Below are 25,427 nucleotides of genomic sequence, written 5' to 3'. Positions count from 1 at the left end.
TTCTTCTCCCATGAACTAGCTCGGAGTACGACTAGTGAGGCACAACTGCGCGTTCCCTGCTCTGGGTGTGTCTGGAGTATCAGCGCTGGGGGCAGCATGGCAGTCGTTCACAGCGTGTGTATGGGTGGCCGCCTGGGGGCTGTGCCCCGGGGTCTCAGGTTCGGTGCCATGGCCTATCCGGGGGTTACATGGAAGTTGGGTAGCCGTGACTTTGGGTTAGAGATCCTGTACCCACGGGAGTCAAAAATGGTTCTAGAGAATATTGTTTGCCATCTATCTATCTCCCTGTCTAGATTTTCACTTATCTATCTCCATTTGCAGTTTTGCTGGGCAGTGACCATCCTTGTGCGTATATCTTTAATACTGCTGTTCTTATTTTGTAAGAAAGGTTATCAGTAGGCCTGCTCATCTTAAGATGGGCACACCTTTGAAACTGAGTTGCCACTGTCAGATTGCTTTCAGATTCTCAGTCCTTCTAACAGATCGTGCTAGTGTTTCCACAGCCTTGGGGCATTGGACATTATTATCTTTACCTTTCTCTCCTCCTCTTCCTCTTTCTTTTTTGCCCCCTTCTTTCTGGACAATCTTAGGGGCAACGTACATTGTATTTAAATTGCCTGATTAGTGATATTGAGCCTATTTGCATAGATTTATTAAGTTTCCTTTTCTGTGAATATTTTCTCTCAGAAAGGTAGGATTTCAGTGGCCTGAAAGATGTGGGAGAGGGAACAGGAATAAAGAGAACGGAAAGAGAATCTAAAATGAAAGCAGGGCATGTCCAGGAAGGCCAAGTATCCTGGAAGCTGCAAGAGATATGCTGGAAAGTAAGAGGCAGGCAGCCCTGGGGGCCTTAAACCCCAAGAGGAAGCTCAGATTTTCCCCGGGGGGCAAAGGCGAAGCTCTGGGGGGTTCTTTTCTGGGAAATAACACAATCAGTGGCTGTAGAAGAATAAAGGCGAGAACAGATGCTGGTGACTTAGAAGCCGGGTCCATTTAGTCCAGGAATGAATCGCTGAGGACCCAAACTAGGTTAATGGCAGTGCGATTGGAAACCGTGAAGGACGAACGACACTGTGACCAGCTGGACATGGATCAGAAGAGAGAAGGGACACAACTGTGACTCCTTGCCGTTTGCTGTCCTGGCTGTTTGTGGACCCCAGGAGGAGCCAGGGACGTGACAGATTCTTATTAACCAACTGTTTGCTGATTGTATCTTCTCAGTAGTTCTCTGGGGTGGAGGTTACCCTCTTTAACAACTAGGGACCTCGAGCTTATGTTTTTACCCAAGAGGAGCTAACTTGGAGGGAAAAGAATAAATTTAAGACTTTTCAGTTTCAGAGACAGTTACAAATGGCAGAGTGTGCTTTTAATAGGGGTCTTGAGTTTATGGCTTATGTCAGGACCAGGGCCTTTGCATCTGTGGCCTGGGGAAGGCACGGGGAAGGCCTCTGCCAAGGGCCCGTAGAAATCCTTGAGAACTAAACAATCATCAGTATTAGTACTGGCTCCACAATATGAAACCTGTAAAATCGAGAGTCGACAAATGCTTAATCCAGTGTTGGTAAAATCTAACATGAAGTTAGATTTGTTTTCACTTTACAATAATTCCCTATTTTGCACATACTTAAATAGCTTATTCGTAACCAAGTAATTTTAAGCAAAGATATATATATAATAATTGAACACGTATATGTGTCTACATATCTACAGATCCATATATAATACGTAATGGAAAGGCACTTAGCCTATGCTATTCCTTTCATCTTCAGAACAGTCCTATGTGGTAGATAGTATTATCCCTACTTAATGAACGAGGAAGCTAAGTTCAGCCTAACTGCAGAGCCTAAGCTCGTAACTGCTGTGCCGTAGTACCTTGAGTGAGCATATTCTTTCACAGGGAAAAAAGCAGTAAGGGCCAGAGATAAACACCTAAAGAATATCTGCATGTTCAGAAGAGGGAAGAGAAGGATAGGAATGAAGCGGTTTGAGAGGTTACACATGATGAGGTTGGCTCAGGCCGTAAGGTTGGAGGTGGTAATAGCCTCAAGGACCAGGAGAGCAGCACTGTCCAGACCCACCGAGTGGTCAGTGAGGCCTGGATGTCCTGACTATTCAACACGTCTGTCCTTGAGGGAAGTGCTTCAGTGAAGTGCATATGGAGGAGTTCAGGCTGCAGAGAGACCTTGAGCAGGGAGCTTGTGGTGAAGAAGCAGAGGGGTTTTGTGAGTACGCATCCACAGACATACACACCTTTCTCTGCTATGTCCAGGTGCAAGTAAGAATCCGCCGTAAGTTCATAAATTGTTACCTCTGCTTCTGATTGTCTGGGACCTGGACTCAAGCCAGAGGACTTCTGCTTTCCTCTTACCCAGCCTATGACTGTGACCAGAGACCCCTCTATGAGGACCCAGACTTTTCAGACTGAAATTCTGGCCCCAAACTGAGATTAATACGATCAGTGTGGAAGCCAAATGGGGAGGAGTGGGGGTGGGGAGATAGCATGCTACACCACTGCGTTGGTTTCCACTGGTTACCGCAGCAAAGTACCACAAACTGGGTAGCTTACAACAACAGAAATGTATTCTCTAACACAACGGTCCCCAGCCTTTTTGGCACCAGGGACCAGTTTCGTGGAAGACAATTTTTCCACGGACGGGCGGCGGCGGGGGGGGGGCGGGGGGGCGGGGATGGTTCAGGCGGTAATGCAAGAGATGGGGAGCGGCAGATGCAGCTTCACCCGCCGCTCACCTCTGCTGTGCGGCTCAGTTCCTTACAGGCTGCAGACCAGTAGCGATCCGCGGCCCAGGGGTTGGGGACCCCTGCTCTAACAGTTCTGGAGGCTTAGAAGTTTGAAATCCAAGTGTTGACAGGTTTGGTTCTTTCTGGAAGTTCTGAAGGAGAGTCTGTTCCATGCCTCTCTCCTACCTTCTGGTGTGTACCAGCAATCTTTGGCATTCCTTGGCTCATAGAGACATCACCCCAGTCTCTGCCCACATGTTCTCGTAGCCTGTGTGTCTCTCCCCTGTGTACCTGTGTCTGTGTCCAAATATCCTCTTCTTACAAGGACACTAGTCATTAGATTAGAGCCCACTCAAATCCAGTATGACCACACCTTAACTTGATTACATCTGCAAAGACCTATTTCCAAATAAGATCACACTCACAGGCACTGGGAATTAGTACTTAAATATATGTCTTTGGAGACTCAATTCTGCCCGAATTCTTCACTTCTGTTTGCTTCCTTATGTGATGCAAAATGTCGAGCTTGTTTAGTCTGACCATGAGAATGTTAGCTGACAGCGCACAACAGGGTCTCCTGGATTGGAGACACTGAGGGCCCTGAAGAGTGCTCGAGTCAGTTCACAGTGTCGGTCTCATGTGCTTAATGGGAAGAATTGCCCCAGCTACTGGAGGAGTGAACTCTTGGCTTGTTTGTTTATCCATTCTTCACCAGGCTGAGTCTTTGCTTTCCTCTCTGCAGAAGCCGATCCAGCCATGGCGACTCCGTCTGCTGCCTTTGAGGCCCTTATGAATGGAGTGACAAGCTGGGATGTCCCCGAAGATGCCATCCCATGTGAACTGCTTCTAATTGGAGAGGCCTCCTTCCCGGTGATGGTGAATGACATGGGCCAGGTCCTCATTGCTGCCTCTTCCTATGGCCGAGGCCGCCTGGTGGTGGTGTCCCACGAGGACTACTTGGTGGAGGCCCAGCTCACTCCTTTCCTCCTCAATGCAGTGGGTTGGCTTTGCTCTTCCCCTGGGGCTTCTGTTGGTGTACACCCATCCCTGGCACCTCTGGCCAAAATCCTTGAGGGCTCTGGCGTAGAGGCAAAGGTTGAACCAGAAGTGAAAGACTCCCTGGGGGTTTACTGTATTGATGCCTACAATGAAACCATGACTGAAAAGTTGGTCAAGTTCATGAAACGTGGAGGGGGCTTGCTAATCGGAGGCCAAGCCTGGGACTGGGCCAACCAGGGCGACGATGAAAGGGTTCTGTTCACGTTCCCTGGGAACCTTGTGACCAGCGTGGCCGGCGTGTACTTCACCGACAATAAAGGGGACACGAGTTTCTTTAAAGTCTCTAAGAAGATGCCCAAGATCCCAGTCTTAGTTAGGTGAGTGCATCACCCCAGTGGGGAGCTGGTCCCAGGTTAAAAAGCAGAAGGTGGTTCTTGTCTTCAGGCTACTCCCAGGCTAACAGAAGAGAATTTGGCACTCAACGTGGACTCGCCATGAATCAACCAGAGTATTAAAATACCCTGAGGGGCAGCAGGGGCAGGATCCCTGTTGCCTCCTCAGACCAGATCACTTAGCTCTTTGAGGGGAGAAACATCTTAGTGACCATTATGTCCCCCGGCATCTTGTTTAGCAAAATATATTGCTGAATCCCAGGGTTCACATGACTAATCCAGGAAGGTGACAGGTGAAGGTTGCCTGCAACTGAAGTGTAAGGCAAAGGAAGACGGACACGAGGGGTCCAGTAAGACAAAGTCTAGAGAGCTGTGCGAAAGGTTTTGCAATGTCCAGCCAGATAGGGTTAGGATGGAAGTAAAAACTAGAGGATTTAGAAGTTGAGATACCAGAAAGATGGCATAAGTTCTATGTGCTAGGTCTTAAATCTAGGAGTCAGAGATGATTTTTATCTCTGGAAGCAAAAGACCTGCTGATGGAGGATGAAGGAGGCAGCTGATGGGTTCCAAGACAGGCTACACAGAAAGTTCTTTGAGGGCCTTGCCCAGCCTGTTCCCTTCACATTGTGCTCCAGCACCTCATATGGTGCTGAACATGGAGCAGGTTAGTAGGTGCTCAGTAAACATGTGTTGGATGGATGAAGAGAGAGATGAGAAGCTGGAGTAGTCCCAGAAGTAGAAAAATCACACGAGGCCACACCTTATATTGTGCATGAAAACTCTCAGCATCCTTGGAGCAAAGAGCATTGGTATTTCTGTCCGGTGGGAGCAGAACGAGGTAGACTGAGTGAGGACGGTACACCAGGGTAGTACAGAGACTTAGGGAATGAGCTGTGGCCTCTCCTTGGCATGGAACTCCTGGAACACCCCACACAGCTCCATTCTCATATGTGCAATGAGGAAAGAGCTGTTCAGAGGCACAGGGATTGATCAGATTGCTCAAACTTCAGCTTACTAGTGATCTTCATTCTAAGGACCAGGAAGGTAAAACTTGGGCGTAATTCTATTTCTTAACAACGTAATCCCCTTTAGTTACCTTAAAAGATGTTTTTCGCTATCAAAATCATACCTCTTTTTTCTTTGGCTATGCCTGTATCATCTCTCATCATCACTGAATCTGAATTTTTTGCCTTTTGGTTAAATCGTGTGTGTGTGTGTATGTGCATGCGTGCACGTGGGAAATCAACTTGAAGGCTAACGCAGGAGGAAAAATCAGACTTAATAAGGGACGTGCATAGAACCTCCTGTGGAGATTATGGGTTATTAGCGTCGGTTATTCACTAGGTAAGACGTCACTGCAACGCTTGACTCTGTGCTTGTGCAGGTAGGTATATCATAGAATTACTTACATGTTATGAGGGTCATTTTTTGACTTGTGGATGGATTCAAGATGGCAGCAATGATTTCCTAAGTTAATTGGCTGAGAAGAAATGAAGAGAAGGAAAAGGTACAAGAGAATATATGTCTGTGTGTGTGTGTCACATATATACATTTCTTAACTTATCTACATTAAGAAATACCTATGGGGCTTCCCTGGTGGCGCAGTGGTTGGGAGTCCGCCTGCCGATGCAGGGGACGTGGGTTCGTGCCCCGGTCCGGGAAGATCCCACATGCTGCGGAGCGGCTGGGCCACTGAGCCTGCGCGTTCAGAGCCTGTGCGCGGCAAAAAAAAAAAAAAAAAAAAAAAAGGAAATACCTATGCATAGGTTGAGATGAGTAGGGAAAAACAGAAAAGAAAAACCTCTCCTCCTCACCCCAGTTTCCTTAATATTAGCTCTCAAGCACCCAGTATGTGTGTTCCATCCCTCCCTCCTTCCCTCTCCCTTGCTCATCCCTTATTTCCTTCCTTCTACAAAGTAATATATTCACAGAGTTCAAAAAATCAAAACAATGCTGAAAGGTCAGCATCAACCTATCTTTCTCCCACCTCCTGTTGTGGTCGTTACCAAACTATACATTTATCCAAATTCATTAATTATAAACCTAAATTGTGTGAATTTTACTTTATGTAAATTAAATCTCAACCTTTGAAAATATATTTGTTAAAATAGGACTTTAAAAAATAAATAATCTGAGATATAATCAGATTCATGTATAAGGATTGCAGTTCAGCATTATTTTTATTGGGAAGAGTAGAAATTATAGAACACTATACAATGGATTATTAACTAACCATTAAACATATTATGTTTCCAAGAATATTTAAGGACAAGGGAAAGCTCTTTGGGGATACTATTAAGTGAAATAAAATAGGATACTAATGGTGGTTCAATATGTTCCCAGTTTTGTTAAAAAAAAATATAGCTATATGTAGAAAATATTACATAAGAAGAAAGCCCCGAATGTGAGTAATAGGTAGATCTCTTGACTGTGGGATACTGAGAGATGATTTTCAGGTATAAACTTTAATTTTCAAACTTCCTATCAAATTTTTTAAGAAGGCATATATTTCATTACCTTGCTTCACATGCAATTCAGAAATCACATTTAAAATCTTCCACATCTTTATGACACACAAATGCTTTTTTATTTAATAAGCAGAAAATATTTTTAAAATTCTAACTCGTTAATAGATCACTTTTTTTCCACTTTCCTTTCTAATATTTCTGAAACATGCACACACACATGCATGTGCAGTGTTGCCAATACAGTTGACCCTTGAACAACTTGAGGGTTTGGGTCATCCCTCTACACAGTTGAAAATCTACGTATAACTTACAGTCAGCCCCCTGTATCTTCGGTTCCATATCCTTAGATTCAACCAACTGCGAAACGTGCAGTACTGTGGTATTTAGTATTGAAAAAAAAAAAAACCTGTGTAGAAGTGGACCTGCACAGTTCAAACCTATGTTGTTCAAGGGTCAACTGTACTTTTGAATTATGATTTTTCTTCATTGGATACTCTTTTAGATTACCTTTTCAACATTGCTGGATCTCTTTTTTTATTTTCATTTTAAAATTATTAAATCATAAACCCACAATACAACTCTCTTTTCACCTTTGCACATCATTTTCCCCACTCATTCATAATTTTGCTCCCTTGTCATCTTAGTATACATGCTATTTTGAATTCTGCTCATAAACTTTTTCATTCTATGTAATCTTTAAAATTATACTTGATTCATTTTATGCAAATGCCAGTGTATATACCTCATTTATTTAATCATTTGCCTACTGTTGAAGATTTGGATCTTTCTTTAGTGTTCTTGTAATTATGTAATACTGTATAACATTATCATCAACACATTTTCAGCAATACTAGACACCAACATGCTTCTATTAGAATTCAAGAAGGAAGATTATTTCCATCACAGGCTGTCAGGTTCACATTGAAAGTCCCTGTGGGTTTAGTTACTCTGCCCAAATATCTTATTTATTTTTAAACCCATATTTGAACATGCGAGAGTGAATTAAGATAGCTTTAACCTTGCTACTTGTGCATTTCTTACTAAATTAAATTCTAAAGAAGATATTAGGATGAACCTTCCAAGAATAAACTGTCCACAGGTCTTATCAAGATGAATCAAATTTTTATCAGAAGGAGTTACTAATTTTATGATGGAAAAATAAAACCCTAAATAATAAAACCAGATGATCTACTTAGCCTGGTGAGAATACCTGCAGATATCAGGACACAAGTCTCATAGTCACTGCCCTCACTTCCTGCCTGGAAAGCACCATGATCTGCACTTAGAGCGCTGGCCACCATGTTGTCTCTATGGCCACACTGCCTGTACTCTGTTCCCTGAACAATTTCTAATCTTCCATCCGCTTATCCTCGGAGGTCTCCACTGTATCTCCAGATCTGAGGGCAATGGCTATTGTACTTTAAATGCAGAACCAGTCCCACCTTCTTTCTATTAAGTATTTCATTTGAACAAACACTGGATCCATTGTCATAAACACAGCCTCATTTCAAGACTCAGGATTCTAGTAAGAGATTTCATATCTACTGGGAAAAGCAGATTTTAGTCGAGGGCAAATTTAATAAGTTCCCAAGCTCTGTCTGGTGCTTGCTCTAAAACCCTGAGCCACAAGTAAGCCTCATCTCTAAAGTAGGATTAACGATGACTACCTTTAAGGGTAGTTGTGAGGATTAAATGAATTAAGAAACATGTTCAAAGTACCTAAAACACTTTAATTATTTTGACATCAGCCTTCAGGCTGTGGTAATGTAAGCGTATGAGGTCATGAATATCATTTCCAAACACTGAAAATTACTTGGCAGCCATCATTATGCTGCTTTGCCCCAAGTCATGTACGTTTCTCCAGTTGTATAAGCTATTGATTTTTTTTTTTTTTTTTTTTGGCTATATGCGGGCCTCTCACTGTTGTGGCCTCTCCTGTTGCGGAGCACAGGCTCCCGACGCACAGGATCAGCGGCCATGGCTCACGGGCCCAGCCGCTCCGCAGCACGTGGGATCTTCCCGGACCGGGGCACGAACCCGTGTCCCCCGCATCGGCAGGCGGACTCTCGACCACTGCGCCACCAGGGAAGCCCAGCTATTGATATTTTAACTGGTATTTTTCCTACTTCATCCACCAAACTGAGGCAGCAGCATCATGATGGATTGCCATGTTTTACCCTCTTTCTACATTTAACAAAACAGGGACTAGACACTGAATTGGCTTTACCGATAAAGGGACTTGATGCTGATTAAACATATCATTAGATAACCGATCTGAGGGAGGTTTGGGGAGAATCAACCACAATAGTTTAATCTGTTTTATGGCTAAGAAGGCCCTTGTCTCATTTTAACACAAATCTCAGGCTTCTGTTAGAGTTCTAGTTCTATGTGTGTTCATTCATCCATTCATTTAGCCAGCAATTTATTCGGTATATGCTATGTCTCAGGCTTTATTTCTTATTTCAAAAAAATGATTTCCAAAGGTCTGAGAATTAGAAGAGCAGAAACGTCTCCAATAACCAGGCCTGGAGGAAGTCACAAAAACCAAGTAACTGTTGTAGGAAGAGGGCTTGTGATATCAACGTTCGGTAGAACCTGGAAACCTGGGCTCGCTGCCAGCAACTGCATGCCGTGACCTTAGCGTGTGCTTTCAACTCTCTTTCTCCCTCTAAATGGGAAGTGCTGGAGTAGAAGGTCCTTGCCCTCATTTCAGCCATTACTCCATTGAGACTGGTTTTCAGTCTTCAGTAATCCCTGTATATTCACGGTCATCAGAGATGCAGAGAAAGCATGTCGAACAGTGGTCCTGCTCTGCTATGTCCACATGCTCCAAATTCCTTGGCTTGAAAACACCCCTGTGAAACCTGAATTGGCAAACGTTACCTAAATTGATGCCGTATGCCGTATGTATATATATACACACACACATATATATATGTATATAGACATCTCTACTGCATTTTGAAAGATGGCCAAGGGATATTATATAGAAAAGTCTTTGAATTTCAGATTATGAAGATTTCAGGATTTTGAAAATTGACTACTTCAAATAAGCCGAAATGCAACAAGAGAACTGCCAAATTCCTGAAGATAATCAACGTGTATGTGACTCCCCAAGTTGGAAAAACAAAAATACCTGAACAGATGTTAATAAGCTTATTTGTAACAAGGATCCACAAGTCTTTGGAGGTCATTGCTAGGATAGATAGAATGCTAACTGCAGGTGCTGGTCAGGGTCATGGCCCTGCGAGATGGGGTGAGCATACCTACCTAACTCTGAGCGTCTTACGACAGTCCTAGCCATGTATAGTAGAATTGTATTAACTGGTTCTCACAAAATAAATTAGAAGTTTTTAGAGAGTGAATTCAAGTGGGAAGATATGCCACTTTAGAAGAGAAATTGCTAAGTCACGATTCAGTTTTCTTTTCCTTTTTATGCACATTTTCCTTTTTTCAATTTCAAAATAATATGCTTACAGGAAAAAAGAGAAATAGTCCCAAAGTATACAAAGTAAAAAGTGAAAGATCTTCGTCCTCCACCTCTGCCTCTTACTAATTCTTCCCAGAGGTAATCACTGCTTACAGTTTGGACTGTATCTTTTTTGATGCTAACGCTACATGAACTCTTTCAGAAAATAAGAGGAGAGGAAAGTTTTTGTAACTTATTAAAACATTATTTCTCTGATGCTAAAACCAGAAAAAGACATTGCAAGACAAGAAAACTACAGAACAATGTCCCTCATGAACATAGATACAAAAATTCTTAATAAAATATTGTAAGTAGACTGCAATATATAAAAAGGATACTACATCATGACCAAGTAAGGCTTATTCTAGGAACGCTTGGCTGGTTTAACATTCAAATATCAAATTAATTATTCTGTTAATACAGAATAAATGAGAAAAACCATATATATTCAATAGATGTACACAGACCAAAAAAAACCTTTGACAAAATTCAGTGTCAAATCATGACAAAATTTCAGCTAACTAGAAATAAAAGGGAACTTCTTCAGTGTGATGAGTCCTCTTTGAAAAACCTATAGCTAAGAACATACTTAATGGTGAAATACCCTGAGATTGAGAACAAGGCAAGAAAGGATAGCTGTTTTCACAAATGACGATTAATCCCTGTTCTTTTGTTTTCTTGATCTTCTCTTTCACACATGTGCAGTTACAGACTCTTCTGTTCTCTTGGGTTTCTGATCAATCTGATTTCATTTGATTTATATTTCCTATAAATTCCTCCTGTCCCAGCTTGCTGATTGCACCCTTCTTGAAATATAGTGAATGTAGTGCTATCATGATTTTATTGTCTTTTTTTAATAACTTTTGTTTCATTTCAGAACAGAGAGGGAAAAGAAAAGTAAAAATCCAATTCAAGTTTTTTATGAAACATTTATCTCCCCCTGCATATAAGCCATGGCTCTCAGAAATAACAGACAGGTCTCTGACGATGCTTCCGACTCAGCAGGGAGCATCTAGGGTCCTGCTAGTGACGCAGTGTCTGGGTCTCAACTTTGCACATTCAGTATTGCTCATCTTGTCGTAACAGGCTAATGTACAAACCTTGATACCAACGTAAATCACCTCTTCACTGACTACACTTGTAAAACAATTAATTGCATGAAATTTATGAACAGAACTCGTGATAAGAACTAAAACACAAAGCACCGAGCTAATCTCCCCGTGCTATGCTGCTGCTTCCCACCAGCCAACTATTTTACATTCAGTAGTATATATATGTCGATGCTACTCTCACTTCACCCCAGCTTCCCCGTCCCACTCCAAGCCCTCAAGTCCATTCTCTACATCTGTGTCACTATTCCTGTCCTGCCCCTAGGTTTTTCATAACCTTTTTTTTTTATAGATTCCATATATATGCGTTAGCATACGGTATTTGTTTTTCTCTTTCTGACTTACTTCAGTCTGTATGACAGACTCTAGGTCCATCCACCTCACTACAAGTAACTCAGTTTCGTTTCTTTTTATGGCTGAGTAATATTACATTGTATATATGTGCCACACCTTCAATAAAGATCTATTAAAAAAAAAGAACTAAAACATTTTCTATTTAATTTTGTATGCATAAAGTACTTAAATTTAAAAACGAATGTTTTTTGCTTTAGAATCAGCAAATTAAAGATATACTAGGATGTTGCTAGAGAAATATAAATGTCACAAAAAAATAGAAGATTTTGGTTTTCCTGGCCAGTGACTTCTTTCTTTAGGCAGATGATCCTGGGAAGTACTATTATCATCACAAGGTTGTTTGGTAAATTTGGAATCAGGGCACGAACAGCTAGTTGAATGATTTTAATGGCTAGTGCTTCAAGGAGGTGGAGAGTCATCTTGTAGGGTGATACCTTTATCTTCAGGAAAGGTATGTACCTGCTAAGAGGACTATAGTTTCCCCATCAGTTAATTACAGCTCTGCCAACCACAGAGAGTACAACACAAATACTGTAAATTTTTCAGTGTTTCCTTACAACGTCCTCTGACCATACGGTTGCCAGAGATTTACCTAACGAGAGTGACTTAACCAGCTCTGGGACCTCAAGCTTAGAGATCACTCTACCTCTTACCCCCTCATAATCCCACTACCTGGGGCTTCCCCCATTTTGGGGGTTATAGGTGTCCTGAAAGTCTTATAGGAGTTTGTTACCCTTAGATAGGAACAGGTGATAGCACAGATGTGTATCACCCCTGTTGAGCCGGCAACGAATGTGTGGGATTCTGGGTGTAGGCAGTCAATCCTCTTGGGTTCACGTAACAGGAGGGTCCCACTAGAGTTGAGGCCGGTCAGCTCCCTGCCCCACCTTTTGAGATAATAGTGATCCTTCACTAACGCCACTGACTGACTCAGCTCTCTGTTGACTTTATTTGTAGAAAATTCGATGCATGAAATTATAAACAAGCCTCCTTATAAGGATGAAACCATGATTTTCCATTCAGTTCTTTGTATAGTGTTTCAAAGGCTGAAACAAACACTTAAACCCAGTATATTTAAGATACGGTATTGGGTACACCCAGCAGGACTTCTTTCGAGATTTCCTTTGGAGGGTTTGCACACAAAGAGCAGAATTAATGCCGAGTGCCTCTGTCTTCCCTCCAACAAGTCTCCATACCCAGTGAGGCCGGGTCTGCCCACTTTGTTCTCCCAGTTCCCATGTAAGAGCTAAAAATGGTATTAGTAAGTCTGACACTTGCTATGTGCTGGGTGCTGTTCTGAGCGCTTTGTAATAGAGAACACGTGTGTCTTTTGCAGTTGTGAAGACGATCTCTCCGAGGACAGAGATGAACTCCTGCACGGGATTTCTGAGCTGGACATCAGCAACTCGGACTGTTTCCCGTCCCAGCTGCTAGTGCACGGGGCTTTAGCCTTTCCCCTGGGGCTAGATTCCTACCATGGCTGTGTCATAGCGGCTGCCCGCTACGGCCGGGGCCGGGTGGTCGTGACTGGCCACAAGGTCCTTTTCACCGTTGGTAAACTGGGCCCCTTTCTGCTCAATGCTGTGCGCTGGCTGGACGCGGGCCGCAGAGGCAAGGTCGTGGTGCAGACAGAACTGAGGACTCTGAGTGGGCTGCTTGCAGTGGGGGGCATAGACAGCAGCATTGAGCCCAATCTGACCAGCGATGCCAGTGTCTATTGCTTTGAGCCCGTGAGCGATGTGGGAGTCAAGGAGCTGCAGGAGTTTGTAGCAGAGGGCGGGGGCCTGTTTGTTGGAGCCCAAGCCTGGTGGTGGGCCTTCAAGAACCCAGGAGTGTCCCCTTTGGCTCGGTTCCCAGGAAACCTCCTCCTCAACCCCTTTGGCATTAGCATCACCAGCCAAAGCCTCAACCCTGGGCCCTTTCGTACTCCTAAGGCAGGGATAAGGACCTATCACTTCCGTTCCACCCTGGCCGAGTTCCAGGTTATAATGGGCAGGAAGAGAGGGAACGTGGAGAAGGGCTGGTTGGCAAAGCTGGGACCGGATGGCGCAGCCTTCCTGCAGATCCCCGCAGAGGAGATCCCTGCCTACATGTCGGTGCATCGGCTCCTGAGGAAGCTGCTGAGTCGCTATCGGCTCCCAGTAGCGACCCGAGAGAACCCTGTCATCAACGACTGCTGCAGGGGTGCTATGCTCTCCCTGGCCACTGGGCTGGCCCACTCTGGAAGCGACCTCTCTCTGTTAGTCCCAGAAATTGAGGATATGTACAGCAGCCCCTACCTGCGCCCCTCGGAATCTCCTATCACTGTTGAGGTCAACTGCAACAATCCAGGTAAGGAATGAGGGGTGGGAGGCTGGCGGGTGGGAACTGGAGGGCAATGGGTCGTGATGACTTCAGCAGCTCAGCTCCAGATCTGATCACCCCCAGGGGGCCATCTCCGTCCTCTGCCGTGCACTCTCAAGGAGATGGGGGTTGAGGTTTTAGGTGATGTTTGGAAGAGTAGAGCCAGGGCGGCACGGAGGCAGGAAGATGTGCAGAGCTCGTGAAGGGACTCTGGAAGCTGGGTGGCGATGGAATCACGGAGGAAGGGTCACGTCTACTCTTCCTTCGCTTTCGGCAGGCACCAGGTATTGCTGGATGAGCACCGGGCTCTACATACCCGGGAGGCAAATTATAGAGGTCTCGCTGCCTGAAGCCGCTGCCTCTGCTGACCTGAAGGTAAGGCATGCCCCATCTCACCACGTAACGTGGAACCCAAATACGGAAGCCAGATGCTCTTGCTTTCATAGTGGGCATCTTACCTGACCTTCCTACAAAACCAGCTGGCACTAAGGGCATGTACTTCTACCCCCTTAGTTGCTTAGGATGGAGCAGCTAAGGTGCAGAACAGCTGACTGACTGATTGAAATGCATGGATTTGATACATTTCAGCGCCCAGGACTCAAACCTAACCAGCTTCTGGCTCGAGTTTCGTGCTTTTAACTTATGTCATAGAGTGGGGAATAAGAAAGGTACCAGACGGCTGGTGCCGTAGGACACAGTCCAATAAATCTTACTCCACGTTCCACCCCGTGTACATTTCACATCAAAGCATGAGGTCCTTCTGACTCCAGCTTCTTCCCTGTGACACCATACACTGTTCCTAGCTTGCCCGGTCCGCGTCAGCTCTGTCACTTTCACATGCACACACGGTATTCACAACGTTAAGCTGCCGTCCTGCTCTATCCCCCTTGTGGGCCATCGTGATGGTTAGCGTCTGTTTTGTGCCTGTATCTGTCCTGGAACTTGTTTAGCATAAACCCGGGAGAGCAGTCCCAGGATGCCTCTGAGGACAGGGGTGACTCCACTGGCGCAGGAATAGGGGCCTGGGAGAACAGGTGGAACTGAATCAATCTTCCACATCAGCCGGTCACGTTTTCTCCCACTGGGCCTCTCAGGTCAAAAGGCAGGATCCCCTCTGCCCCTTCCCAGAGCCAGAATCACCACGGGGGAATAGGCAGCCCAGGATTCTGGCTGTTACAGAGACAGCAAGGGACTCTGTGTGGGAGTCGCCCACCTCAGAATTAGCATCTGGGCCACACCTGGTGCCCCTGCATCAGCGTCTCAGCGTGACCCTTTGTGGAGCTGTTTGACCCACCCCGAGAGTGAATTTACACGATCTGGTCCATACGACCTTGAGGGATGATACAATTTCACGGGTTTAGCGCACAGGGCTTATAAATGGTGGGGTGCCTGGACTCGCCTAGGGTCATGGCCCCGTGACCCTTCCTGTCCCCATGTCCTGGGCGCTCTCCCCTTTGGCTCGTGCATGCCCCAGGGTCACTAGGTGGGGGATCTCTCTGCTCCAGGTGCAGATTGGCTGCCACACCGATGACCTGACCAGGGCCAGCAAGCTGTTCCGAGGCCCCCTTGTGATTAACCGCTGCTGCCTGGACAAGCCCACGAAGTCGATAACCTGCCTCTGGGGGGGCCTCCTGTACATCATTGTGCCGCAGGGCAGCAAGCTGGGCTCCGTGCCTGTCACGGTTAAGGGGGCTGTGCATGCTCCCTACTACAGGCTAGGTGAGTGGACGCCCTGGAGCGAGCCCGAGGGACAGGGAGAGCTGGGGGTGAGGAGGTCATCTGGGGCTGCCTGGTATGGGAAGAGGGCGATTCGGATTGGTGGAGGGAAGGGAGGGAAGCTTCCTTACAGTCAGCTTTGAGGCTGAGGGGATAAAGACCAAACTGTATCCCATCCATGGGACCTTTGTAGAAGAAGGATAGAGCAGGTATGTGGCTGTTCATGGCATTGGTATTCTCCTGCTGGGGTTCAAGTTGAACGTGTTAATGTCAGGGATTTGGGGAAACAAGTTTCAAGCGCTGTGGCCTGTCTTCCAGGGGAGACATCCCAGGAGGAATGGAAGAGGCGTATCCAGGAGAATCCAGGTCCCTGGGGAGAGCTGGCTACAGACAACATCATCTTGACGGTGCCAACCGCAAACCTTCGCACTCTGGAGAACCCTGAGCCGCTGCTACGCCTCTGGGACGAGGTGATGCAGGCCGTGGCCCGGCTAGGGGCTGAGCCTTTCCCCCTGCGTCTGCCTCAGAGGATCGTTGCCGACGTGCAGATCTCAGTCGGTGGGTGCCTGGGGCGAACCTCTGTGCATGCTGCCCCCCCTTAGGGCCTTCCTTCTTGCAACAGCCATGCAGTGGGCAGCCAGGAGGGTAGAAATGTTCTTATGGCAAGGCATATAAAATGTAATCCTTGCTATTTAAATGGAAAGGGAAAAAATGCGTCAAAAAAAAAAAAAAAAGACTCGCTGTGTCCCCCAACAAAACACTGGTAACTACCTAAGTGCCCACTTAGGAATGGTTATGGAATGGTTCAGTAATGTATTGTGTATACCTTCAGTGGACATTAAGGAAGACATTTAAAGTGATATTTTGATGGCATAAGGAAATATGATGAGCTTATATGACACATAAAAAGCAGGCCGTAGAACTATATGTACACAGTATGTTAAAATATGTAACAGTTTTAGTCAAGAGATGTTATCAAACAGTGGGACTGGTGCAGAAAATACATGCCGGGTTTTCACAGACTTCCATCAGGGGACTTCAAGGAGTGGATAAAACCGACCGAGGGCCTCTTCCTAGGTCACAGGTGTTGGGAGAAAGCACTGAATAAAGAGATCTTTGCCAGCAGGTCAAGAGGCCTGAAAAATGAAGGGTGTATAGAAATTAAAGAACCAAGGAAATGTCTCTGGACCTTAGTTTTCTTGGCTTATGTAGATGATCACTATAAGGTAGTGTCGACGTGGGCAATTCCATGTCTAAAGAATGAGAACCACAAGTTCTTAATTTTGAGAAAAGAGTATAATGATGGGTTCACACAGACAGAGCACTCTCAGAGAAACAGAAAAATTGAATAGGAACACGAACGGCGATCTGTAACCTGCCTCGGCTCCCATAGCCAGTCAGAGCAGCGATGAAAGCATTATTACAAAATGAGAGCGTAAGGAGGAAGGCCCGGGAGGCTCTGGGTTTTGCCTTTCTGAGCATTACAGGGTTCTGGAAGTCATGGGGTCAGCGGGGACTGGGTGTTTTGGGAGATACAACAGAGAGAATAATTTTGTTAGATGGGTGGGGAGCGCTCTAACCTTCTTTTCCCCCTCCTGCATTTCCCAGGCTGGATGCACGCAGGCTACCCCATCATGTGTCACCTGGAGTCGGTGCAGGAGCTCATCAGTGAGAAACTCATCAGAACCAAGGGGCTGTGGGGCCCTGTGCACGAGCTGGGCCGCAACCAGCAGCGGCAGGAGTGGGAGTTCCCCCCGCACACCACCGAGGCCACCTGCAACCTGTGGTGTGTCTATGTGCACGAGACGGTCCTGGGCATCCCGCGAGGACGAGCCAATATCGCTCTGTGGCCCCCAGTTCGGGAGAAGAGAGTCAGAATCTACCTGGGCAAGGGTCCCAATGTGAAAAACTGGAACGCATGGACGGCCCTGGAAACGTACTTACAGGTGCTGGGCCAGTGTGGGCGGTGGTGGGAGCCCCGCAGTGGGGACCCTGAGCAGATGGTAGCGTGGTGCCCGGGGGACCTCCCGCTGACCCGCCTCCCACACCAGGTTGGGGAGGTCCTGACAGCGCCCAGGTGTGAAGGTGCTGGTTGAGGATGCTTCTCAGGGCATCACTTTGCATGGCCCTAAGGTGGACTTAATTGCCTCAGCCCCGCCCTTCACCCCAGGACTCTGAAGAGATTTTTGAGAGTAGACAGAAAGCACTGAGAAAGGTTAAAAATTGGTAGAGGCAAATGTGATGCTACAAATATAGTTGCTGTCACTGGCTTTAAACCTAGACATACCTGAGACAGAAGCCAAACTGTGCTGTTCAAATAGCTCCCTAAAGCTGAACACACTCCGACGCGTGCGCGCGCGCACACACACACACACACACGCACACGCACACACAATATGTGGGAAAGGAGCTGTTTTTTCCCTAGGTGAGTAAACCGTCTTCTTATTATGACCTGGCTGTGCCTCGGTTTCCACCTTATAAGCAAGCCAGGTTTCCTCACTGAACTGGACATGGGGGTGGCCTTTGCCTTTTAGTTATCACACAACACCCCAGTTCCAGTCCCCCGGTCCCTGGATTAGTTCCCAGCTCACTGTGGAGAGTTTCATCACCTTGGATTCTGGAACTCAGTCTCAGGCCAGCCACACTCTATTCTGGCCCTTCCACCTGCTGGAGTTCTCACTGCAGATCTCCTCCGCCACAAGAATGACGATGACACTGCTAGGAGTCTGCTTTAACCTTGTCATCGGGACAGAAGTTCCTCCTCTGTGAAATCAAGTTGAGGTTGGAACTGCTTCCCTGGTGGCGCAGTGGTTAAGAATCCATGTGCCAATGCAGGGGACACGGGTTCGAGCCCTGGTCCGGGAAGATCCCGCATGCCACAGAGCAACTAAGCCCGTGCACCGCAACTACAGAGCCCGCGCTCCACAACAAGAGAAGCCACCGCAATGAGAAGCCCTCACACCACAGCAAAGAGTAGCCCCCGCTTGCCGCAACTAGAGAAAGCCTGCACACAGCAACAGAGACCGAGCACAGCCAAAAATAAACAAATTAACATGGGCTGTTTCCAACAGCCTCGGGACAGCTGCCTTTTCCCAAAATTATGCCTTACTCTTCATTCTAGCTACCTAGACTATACATTGTCTTCTGCTTCTACTGGACTCACCTTTTTTCCCAAAGGCCGTTTTTGGTCGCCTTGCAAATTGACATAGACCTACAGTTAGTGTGGATTATGTCAGGATACGGCTGGGAGTTCCCTAATTGTTGTTTAACTTTGCAACTATGAAAAACAGTGGATTTTTTCACTTCAACCAATTTTAAATCCTCGTGTAATATCCTGTGACTACTTTCATGGTCTAGTGAGATAGGTGAATAATGATATTGGTAGTAAATCCTACAGTTTTCACCACAGCTGTCTTGAGTGTCTGCTTTGTGTTGAGCCCTGTGCCGGCTCAGAGGCCCTTCTCGTCATCAGAACATGAGAGTAGCACGTGAGGCTGGCAGGTAAAACAGCAGAGGGTCAGTGATAGACATGAAACTGGTGTTTAAGGGGTGAAACGCGTTAACTCATTTAGAGTGTTTGTTGGGTCTCCTGTAGATCAGATGTCTCATCCTCCTCCTTCCTTCTCTTTCCAGCTCCAGGAGGCCTTTGGGTGGGAGCCGTTCATCCGTCTCTTCACTGAGTACAGGAACCAGACCAACTTGCCCACAGACAATGTCGACAAAATGAATCTGTGGGTGAAGATGTTCTCCCACCAAGTGCAGAAGAACCTGGCTCCGTTCTTTGAGGCCTGGGCCTGGCCGATCCAGAAGGAAGTGGCAACCAGCCTGGCCTATCTGCCTGAGTGGAAGGAAAATATTATGAAATTGTACCTCCTCACACAGATGTAAGGAGTGCCCGGCGAGGTGGCAGGTAGAGAGGTGTGGGGAGTTAGGCAGAGATGGGGATTCACTCCTCGACCTCTGTCTCTTAGGTTCTAGCCTTGCCCTCCCAAGCTCACTGCCCCTAGATCTTAGTCATATCTCTGGGGAGTGGGTTCAGAACATAGAAAAAAGTGGAATCATAATCCCTCAGGAGCAAAGCCTTCTGTTTATGAGCTCATTCCTCTGCTCTCAGCCAGCAGATGCCCTCCTGACCCTGTGCTGGGCCAGTGCTGAGAGCTTTGGCCCCTGCTCCTATGCCAGCCCTTGGTTCACCATCGTGGGCCATAGCCCAGAGGGTGGCTCTCACCCTGAGGACGCCCTGGGCTTTTATTTTGATCATTTCCCCAAAAACCTGACCATAGAACCCAAATGAAATACTAATTTACCATGATATTCAGACAGCTCCCTGATGACTCATATATTTTATGTCTTAGGTAGTTTTCCAAAAGCTGTCTGGTGTATTATGAAGAGCCCATAACTAGGGTTAGCTCTTGGGAAAGTCGTTTTATCTCTGAACTCCCATTTCTTTGTGTGTAAGGTGAGGGTAAAGATCCCTGCCTCACAGGGTTGTGGGTGAAGACAGACCGGTCATTCTGAGGAGTGTGGATACTGGGCATGCATTCTAAGGGGTGGTTTTATTTCATGATGGTCCACAGAGTAGTGAGTTTCCTACTCCCCATTCTCCTCCCACAGCCCAGGGGTTAAGGTCATCATCTCTCACAGTTGACTTACCACATCCAAGTTCTGGTTCTTTCACCAGTTAGACTCTGGGCAAGCTCCTGAACTTCTCTGTGACTCAATTTCCTCATCTATAAAATGGGATCTATTTCATAGGACTATTGTGAGGATTAAATTTTAGTGCCTCTAAAAGTGACAGTACCTGGCATTTAGTAGGTACTGAGAAATTGTCAGCTGCCACTGTTACTGTCAAATTAACTCAGTATCATTTTAGATCAGGACTGCACTTTCAGATGGCATTTACAGATGCAGTGGATTAACCCTATCCCATCCTACACTTTTATACACTGACTCTGAAAGGATTCTGGTATATTGCCCTATGATCTAAAGGAAGGTCTCTATATTTATAGTGGGGTTTAAAAGCTGCTTGGGGTTTGGTCTCCTTCTTCAATTCCATCTTTCAGGTAAAATCCCTTCTTTGATTAAGAGTGGAAGTCGCTTGAAAACCAGAACAATTCCATGAGGATGTTCATCCTTAGCAAACAAGGAGCATCCGGCTGAGTGATGGTGTTTATATTTCCGCAGTGACACAGATTCCTGTCGCTGTTTGGCAGATACAGTCCATGCACAAATAGAACCTTTACACTGGAACAAGATAACTGGATGCAACTGACCCAAATTTCATTTAATTACAGTACATTCAGAGATTTTTAACTTTTCTTCCAGTCTTATTCAGAACCTCCCAATTCTTCGTAGTTTCAGCTAGAGCTGGGGCTCCAGGATTAATGCTGTGTGCGTCCAGCCAGTTTTCCTTTAGCTCGCTTCTTCTGATTTAGTTGCTTTAATGCACTGTTTTATTTGCTTAATTGGGAATTGGATGGATGCACAGACAATAAGATTTGACCTAGACAATGTTTTTCTTTCGATTCTTTTATTGTGTCATTTCTTAATACTAGAATTATTTTCCCTTATTTCATGAGTATCTATCATCCAGGTACTTCAAACATAGATGTTAAATATTCATTCAGCATTGAAAATAATTGCTATCAATTAGTGGGTTGTTGAGTATGTGCCAAGTATATAGACTGTTTCATTTAATCTTCACAGTAACCTATGGAATGGAAACTGAACAGCTCCCATTTTTCAAATGAGTGAACTGAATTTTATGGAGATTGGGTAAATTGCCTAAGCCTTTATTGGTAATAAGTGATAGATCTGGGATCTGAACCCAGGCATTCTGAATACAAATGAGTTGTAGTAACTACAGTGCTTTGAACAAGCAAATAAATGAGGAAATGAAGAAATGAACCAGCAAACAGAAGGAACTTTATGTCCCTCCTCGCCAGCAATTTGGCTGTTTTTACTTAGCTCTCATCTAATTTTATCAGAACAGAAAGTCCTTTTGTTTACCCCGAATGCCAGTTCAAAGGAAGACTTTGAGGCTGGCTCCTGAGGTGCTCCCAATGGACAGTGCTGGGATGGTCCCTTTAGTACGGTCCCAGTCATCTGGGTTCCGGGATCTTCGGGTTTCAGTCCTTATCTCCAGGGCACCATGAAAGCATTCTACTAGCTTATTGGATTTTGAACGATGGGCTATTTTGGTAAAGTGTCTGACTCCCAAAAGTCTCAGACACTGTATGTTTTCAGAAAGGAAATTAGATCCTCAGTCATTTAGAACAATTTTTATACCCATTCTTGCCCTCCTTAGTCCATTTTCAGCAGTACAGCCCCGGGGACCTTTTAAAAATATCAAGTTATCCATGTCACTCCCCTGTCTAAAAGCTTCCAATGGGACTTTGAATTTAAGATGATGAACTGAACATGTAAGTTTACTTCCCTCCCTCCCCAGGCCCCACTGAAACCGAAGTCAAGAAATGTAAAAGAGAATTGACACATCTCAGCAAAGAAAACTGAAGGAATTTGGTTATAAGTGAAGAAGATCTCAACACATTTCTGGAAGAGAGAAAGTGGAAGAAGTGATAATGAAAGAGTGCAGCTCCTTTCAGACGGAATATAAGCTGATCTGAACATGTAACCCCAAAGAGATTTGGGCACCTGAAAAGTCTGTCTACTGAAGAATTATGTCAGTTGTGAAATTGAACCCCATCTCATTCTACCCCAACCTTTGCACAGAATACAGGCAACCTACCACTGGTTTCTGTTAAGTCTGTTGTTGTTGTTGTTTATTGTTGTTGTTTGTTTAAAGGAATCGAATAAACTGCTTGAGGAAAGGTAGGAGTTGGTGCTCCAAAATAAATTTCTCTTTTGGGGAGAAAAGTGAGCCCCTAGCAGTTAGTTCTCTACAGATGGCTGAGATCCCTACTCAAGTAACCAAGTGATTTTAGTCACAGAAAGGCTTACTGGAGAAGCAGACAGACCACACAATGGCAGAGGGAACCCACGGCAACTCCTATAAAAACAGTTATACTGATTCTTCAATGCAAATGGTCAGCTGGGAATTCCCAGACATTGAGCCTTAGGGGTAGGGGTTGGGGGAGGGACCAGGGGAGCAGCATGTGAGAAAAATAAACAATCAGGAGATTTGAAAAATATAACAGACTCTAGGGGCAACAGTTAACATGGAAGAAAATGACTTAAATATCTTCGGAGACATCTAAGGTGCATTTGTAAGATAAAAACAGGATGCTACAAAGAAAGGGAAAACGCTGAAAATAAGAGGAGCCCTTAAATTGAAATAGGACTGCCAAAAATATTTAGTAGACAGGCTGTAAAATAAGGTTGAGGGAATCTCCCTAGATATAGAGCAAAAAGAAATAGAAAATATAAAGAGAGGAAAGAGACACAGACAATATCTAACTGTTATGAGTTTCTGGAAGAGAGAACACAGGAAATGTTGTGAAGAAAAGAAAATTGAACAGAAATAAGTCTCCAAATTGAGAGGACCCTATACAACCTACATCTAGACATAATCTTGTGAAATTTTGGATATATATTAAGGATAGAGCGAAGATACTGAAAGTGCCAAGAGAAAAAAATAAAATTAGGTCATCATAATTAGCTCAACTAAAAAGGGATGAGAACTAGACTGGGAGCCGATTTTTCATCATCAACACAATGCTAGAAGCCAATAGAGAAGTGTCTTCACACATGGAAAATCTTTGTACCCAGAATTCCATAGCAAGCCAAACTGTCAAGAGTCAAGTCGAAAGGAATTTTCCAACATGCGAGTTTTCAGAAAGTCTACCCTCTTAGCACCTGGAAAGGAAGTTCTCTCTCACCTACTGAGAAAGTTCTCCGGCAAAATGAGAATGAAAATCGGGAAAGAGAAAGAAATGGAATCCAGAAAACAGTGGACCTCACCCAGGATGGCTGACTCCAGAGTGACAGTTATCCAATAGGATAGCTCACTCCAGAGTGACCATTATCCAATAGGATAGCTCACTCCAGAGTGACAGTTATCCAACAAGAAGGCTCACTCCAGAGTGACAGTTATCCAATAGGAAGGCTCACTCCAGAGTGACAGTTATCCAACAAGAAGGCTCACTCCAGAGTGACAGGTATCCAATAGGATGGCTCACTCTAGAGTGACAGTTATCCAAGAGCCCCATTTCAGATGAGAGTACACAGTCTCAGGCTCTCTGGGGAGAATATGCATTCTGTGCCATAGATATCCTTGAGAAGCTGGAATGTTTGAGAATGTGGAGGAGATACATTCTTTAGTAAACAAGAGAACAAAATAGAAATGTCAAATTCAGGTTCAATTATGAGACAATAATAAAAAAAATCATGGAATGTAAGAAGAGACTCATTTTGATATTGGCAGTAGGTACATTTCATTTCAAGTGACACAGGAAACATGACATTGGATATGTTTGGAAGAAAATATCCTAGCTTCTACTTAGCTCCCAGTAAACAGTATTTACAAAGCCAAAATAATGTAGATACTATTGATTGGTATTCAGTGTTCTGATCAGCCTATAGGTAAAACATGAAAGGCTTAATCTTTTATTCAGAAATAAAAGGGAAAGTAATCCTGAAAAGGAAAAAGAAAGCAGAAAGAGGTTGAGAATTAGTTGGGGGAAGAGAGGTGGAGGGAAGAGTAGAATTACTTACCTATTCCAAATGGGGATGAAAAGATAAAGTCTACAGTTAATGGAACAAGGACTAAAGGATTGTTACTGTTCAAAACTGTAAACCAATAGAAGTATTAAAAATGACATCTATCAAAAATTTGGAAAAGGATAGGCAAATGAAAGGTGGGAATAGTGTAAGTTAAATCCTTATCTTTTGTAATGGGGGATTATTAAAGATTGTCTAAAGTTAATAAGTCAAGAAATTATTGTTCAAACGTTATTTAATGTTAGGAAGTTAGTTAACAGAATATCTAAAAATAGAAATTGTTAAATGCATTGCCTCTAGGGTATGGGACTAGGGTTAAAAGGGTGGGGTGGGAAACTGTGTTTTTCATTTTAAGTCCTTCTGTACTATTTAATTTTTTACCTTGTGCATGTATTACTTTGAAAATTTTTTAATAAACTTAAATAAAAACCCTTCAATGGCTTCATATTAACTAAGATACAGTCCAATCAAAACACTTAAAATGGCTTATAAGGCCCTCAAGTATTTGGATCCACCCGGTGTGTCCAAGGCTCATCACATCTCCCCATCACTCTCTAGTTCTAACCGCGCTAAATACCCTCCAGCTATTCAGACACACTTCCCCTTCTCTTGTTTCTACAGGTGTTCCACAGAAAACAAATCCTGTCCCCATCTCACCATGTGTCTGCTGATTCAGCTTACTGTCTAGCAGGTTTTCAATATCTGTTGAGTGAATGAATGTGCAACAGGGTGTTCATGAAAATCACCAACTAGTGTTCTTTCCCAAGAAGGCACATGATGTTTGTCTCCATTCCAGGAGCATTTCAAGACCATGATGTACGCTTTCCTGAACTATTCATTTCACAGTTTTGATAAGTTTTAGTCATATACGAGACCAGGTGATGTCAGAGGATTTCTATCCATCTGTTAGTCTCTTTGGTATGTTCTTTGCCAAACTGCCTCAATATCATAATCGATTTTCCGCTATTTTTCCCCTGTAGTTGGGAGAAACAGCCAGCTGTCTAGTGGACATCTTCAGGCTCCCAAGTTTCATGTGTCCTGCTATGCCTAGTTTCTTGGTGGCTCTTCCTTCTTCATTAATTTACTCTCTTCTGTTGTCTACCTTCCAAGGCCAACTGGAGCTCTCTAATGAGTATTGACTGACCTTCCTGCCAATCTT

The 25,427-nt window shown here is 44.7% G+C and overlaps 1 protein-coding gene across 4 annotated transcripts in view; it reads left to right on the top strand.

The window, feature by feature from the left end:
• The window catches only part of TCAF1 (TRPM8 channel associated factor 1), a 44,114-nt gene extending 21,649 nt beyond the window's left edge, over positions 1-22,465 (top strand). For 3 of the 4 annotated variants that reach the window (XM_060021049.1, XM_060021048.1, XM_060021050.1), the window contains exons 2-9: positions 3,482-4,115; positions 12,867-13,861; positions 14,151-14,248; positions 15,379-15,592; positions 15,908-16,147; positions 17,198-17,535; positions 19,223-19,473; positions 22,038-22,465. In XM_060021049.1, coding sequence (XP_059877032.1) covers positions 3,496-4,115; positions 12,867-13,861; positions 14,151-14,248; positions 15,379-15,592; positions 15,908-16,147; positions 17,198-17,535; positions 19,223-19,473; positions 22,038-22,047 — 2,766 coding nt within the window. In that variant the 5' untranslated portion in view covers positions 3,482-3,495 and the 3' untranslated portion in view covers positions 22,048-22,465. Of the gene's footprint in view, positions 1-3,481; positions 4,116-12,866; positions 13,862-14,150; positions 14,249-15,378; positions 15,593-15,907; positions 16,148-17,197; positions 17,536-19,222; positions 19,500-22,037 lie in introns of all 4 variants that reach the window. The other variant, XM_069541028.1, reaches the window with a different exon arrangement.
• Positions 22,466-25,427: the final 2,962 nt, after the last annotated feature.

This window comes from Delphinus delphis, chromosome 9 (genome assembly GCF_949987515.2).
Source record: "Delphinus delphis chromosome 9, mDelDel1.2, whole genome shotgun sequence".
Lineage (NCBI taxonomy): Eukaryota > Metazoa > Chordata > Mammalia > Artiodactyla > Delphinidae > Delphinus > Delphinus delphis.
Note: the sequence above shows the minus strand (reverse complement) of the source record. Positions and strands in the feature narration are given on the sequence as shown.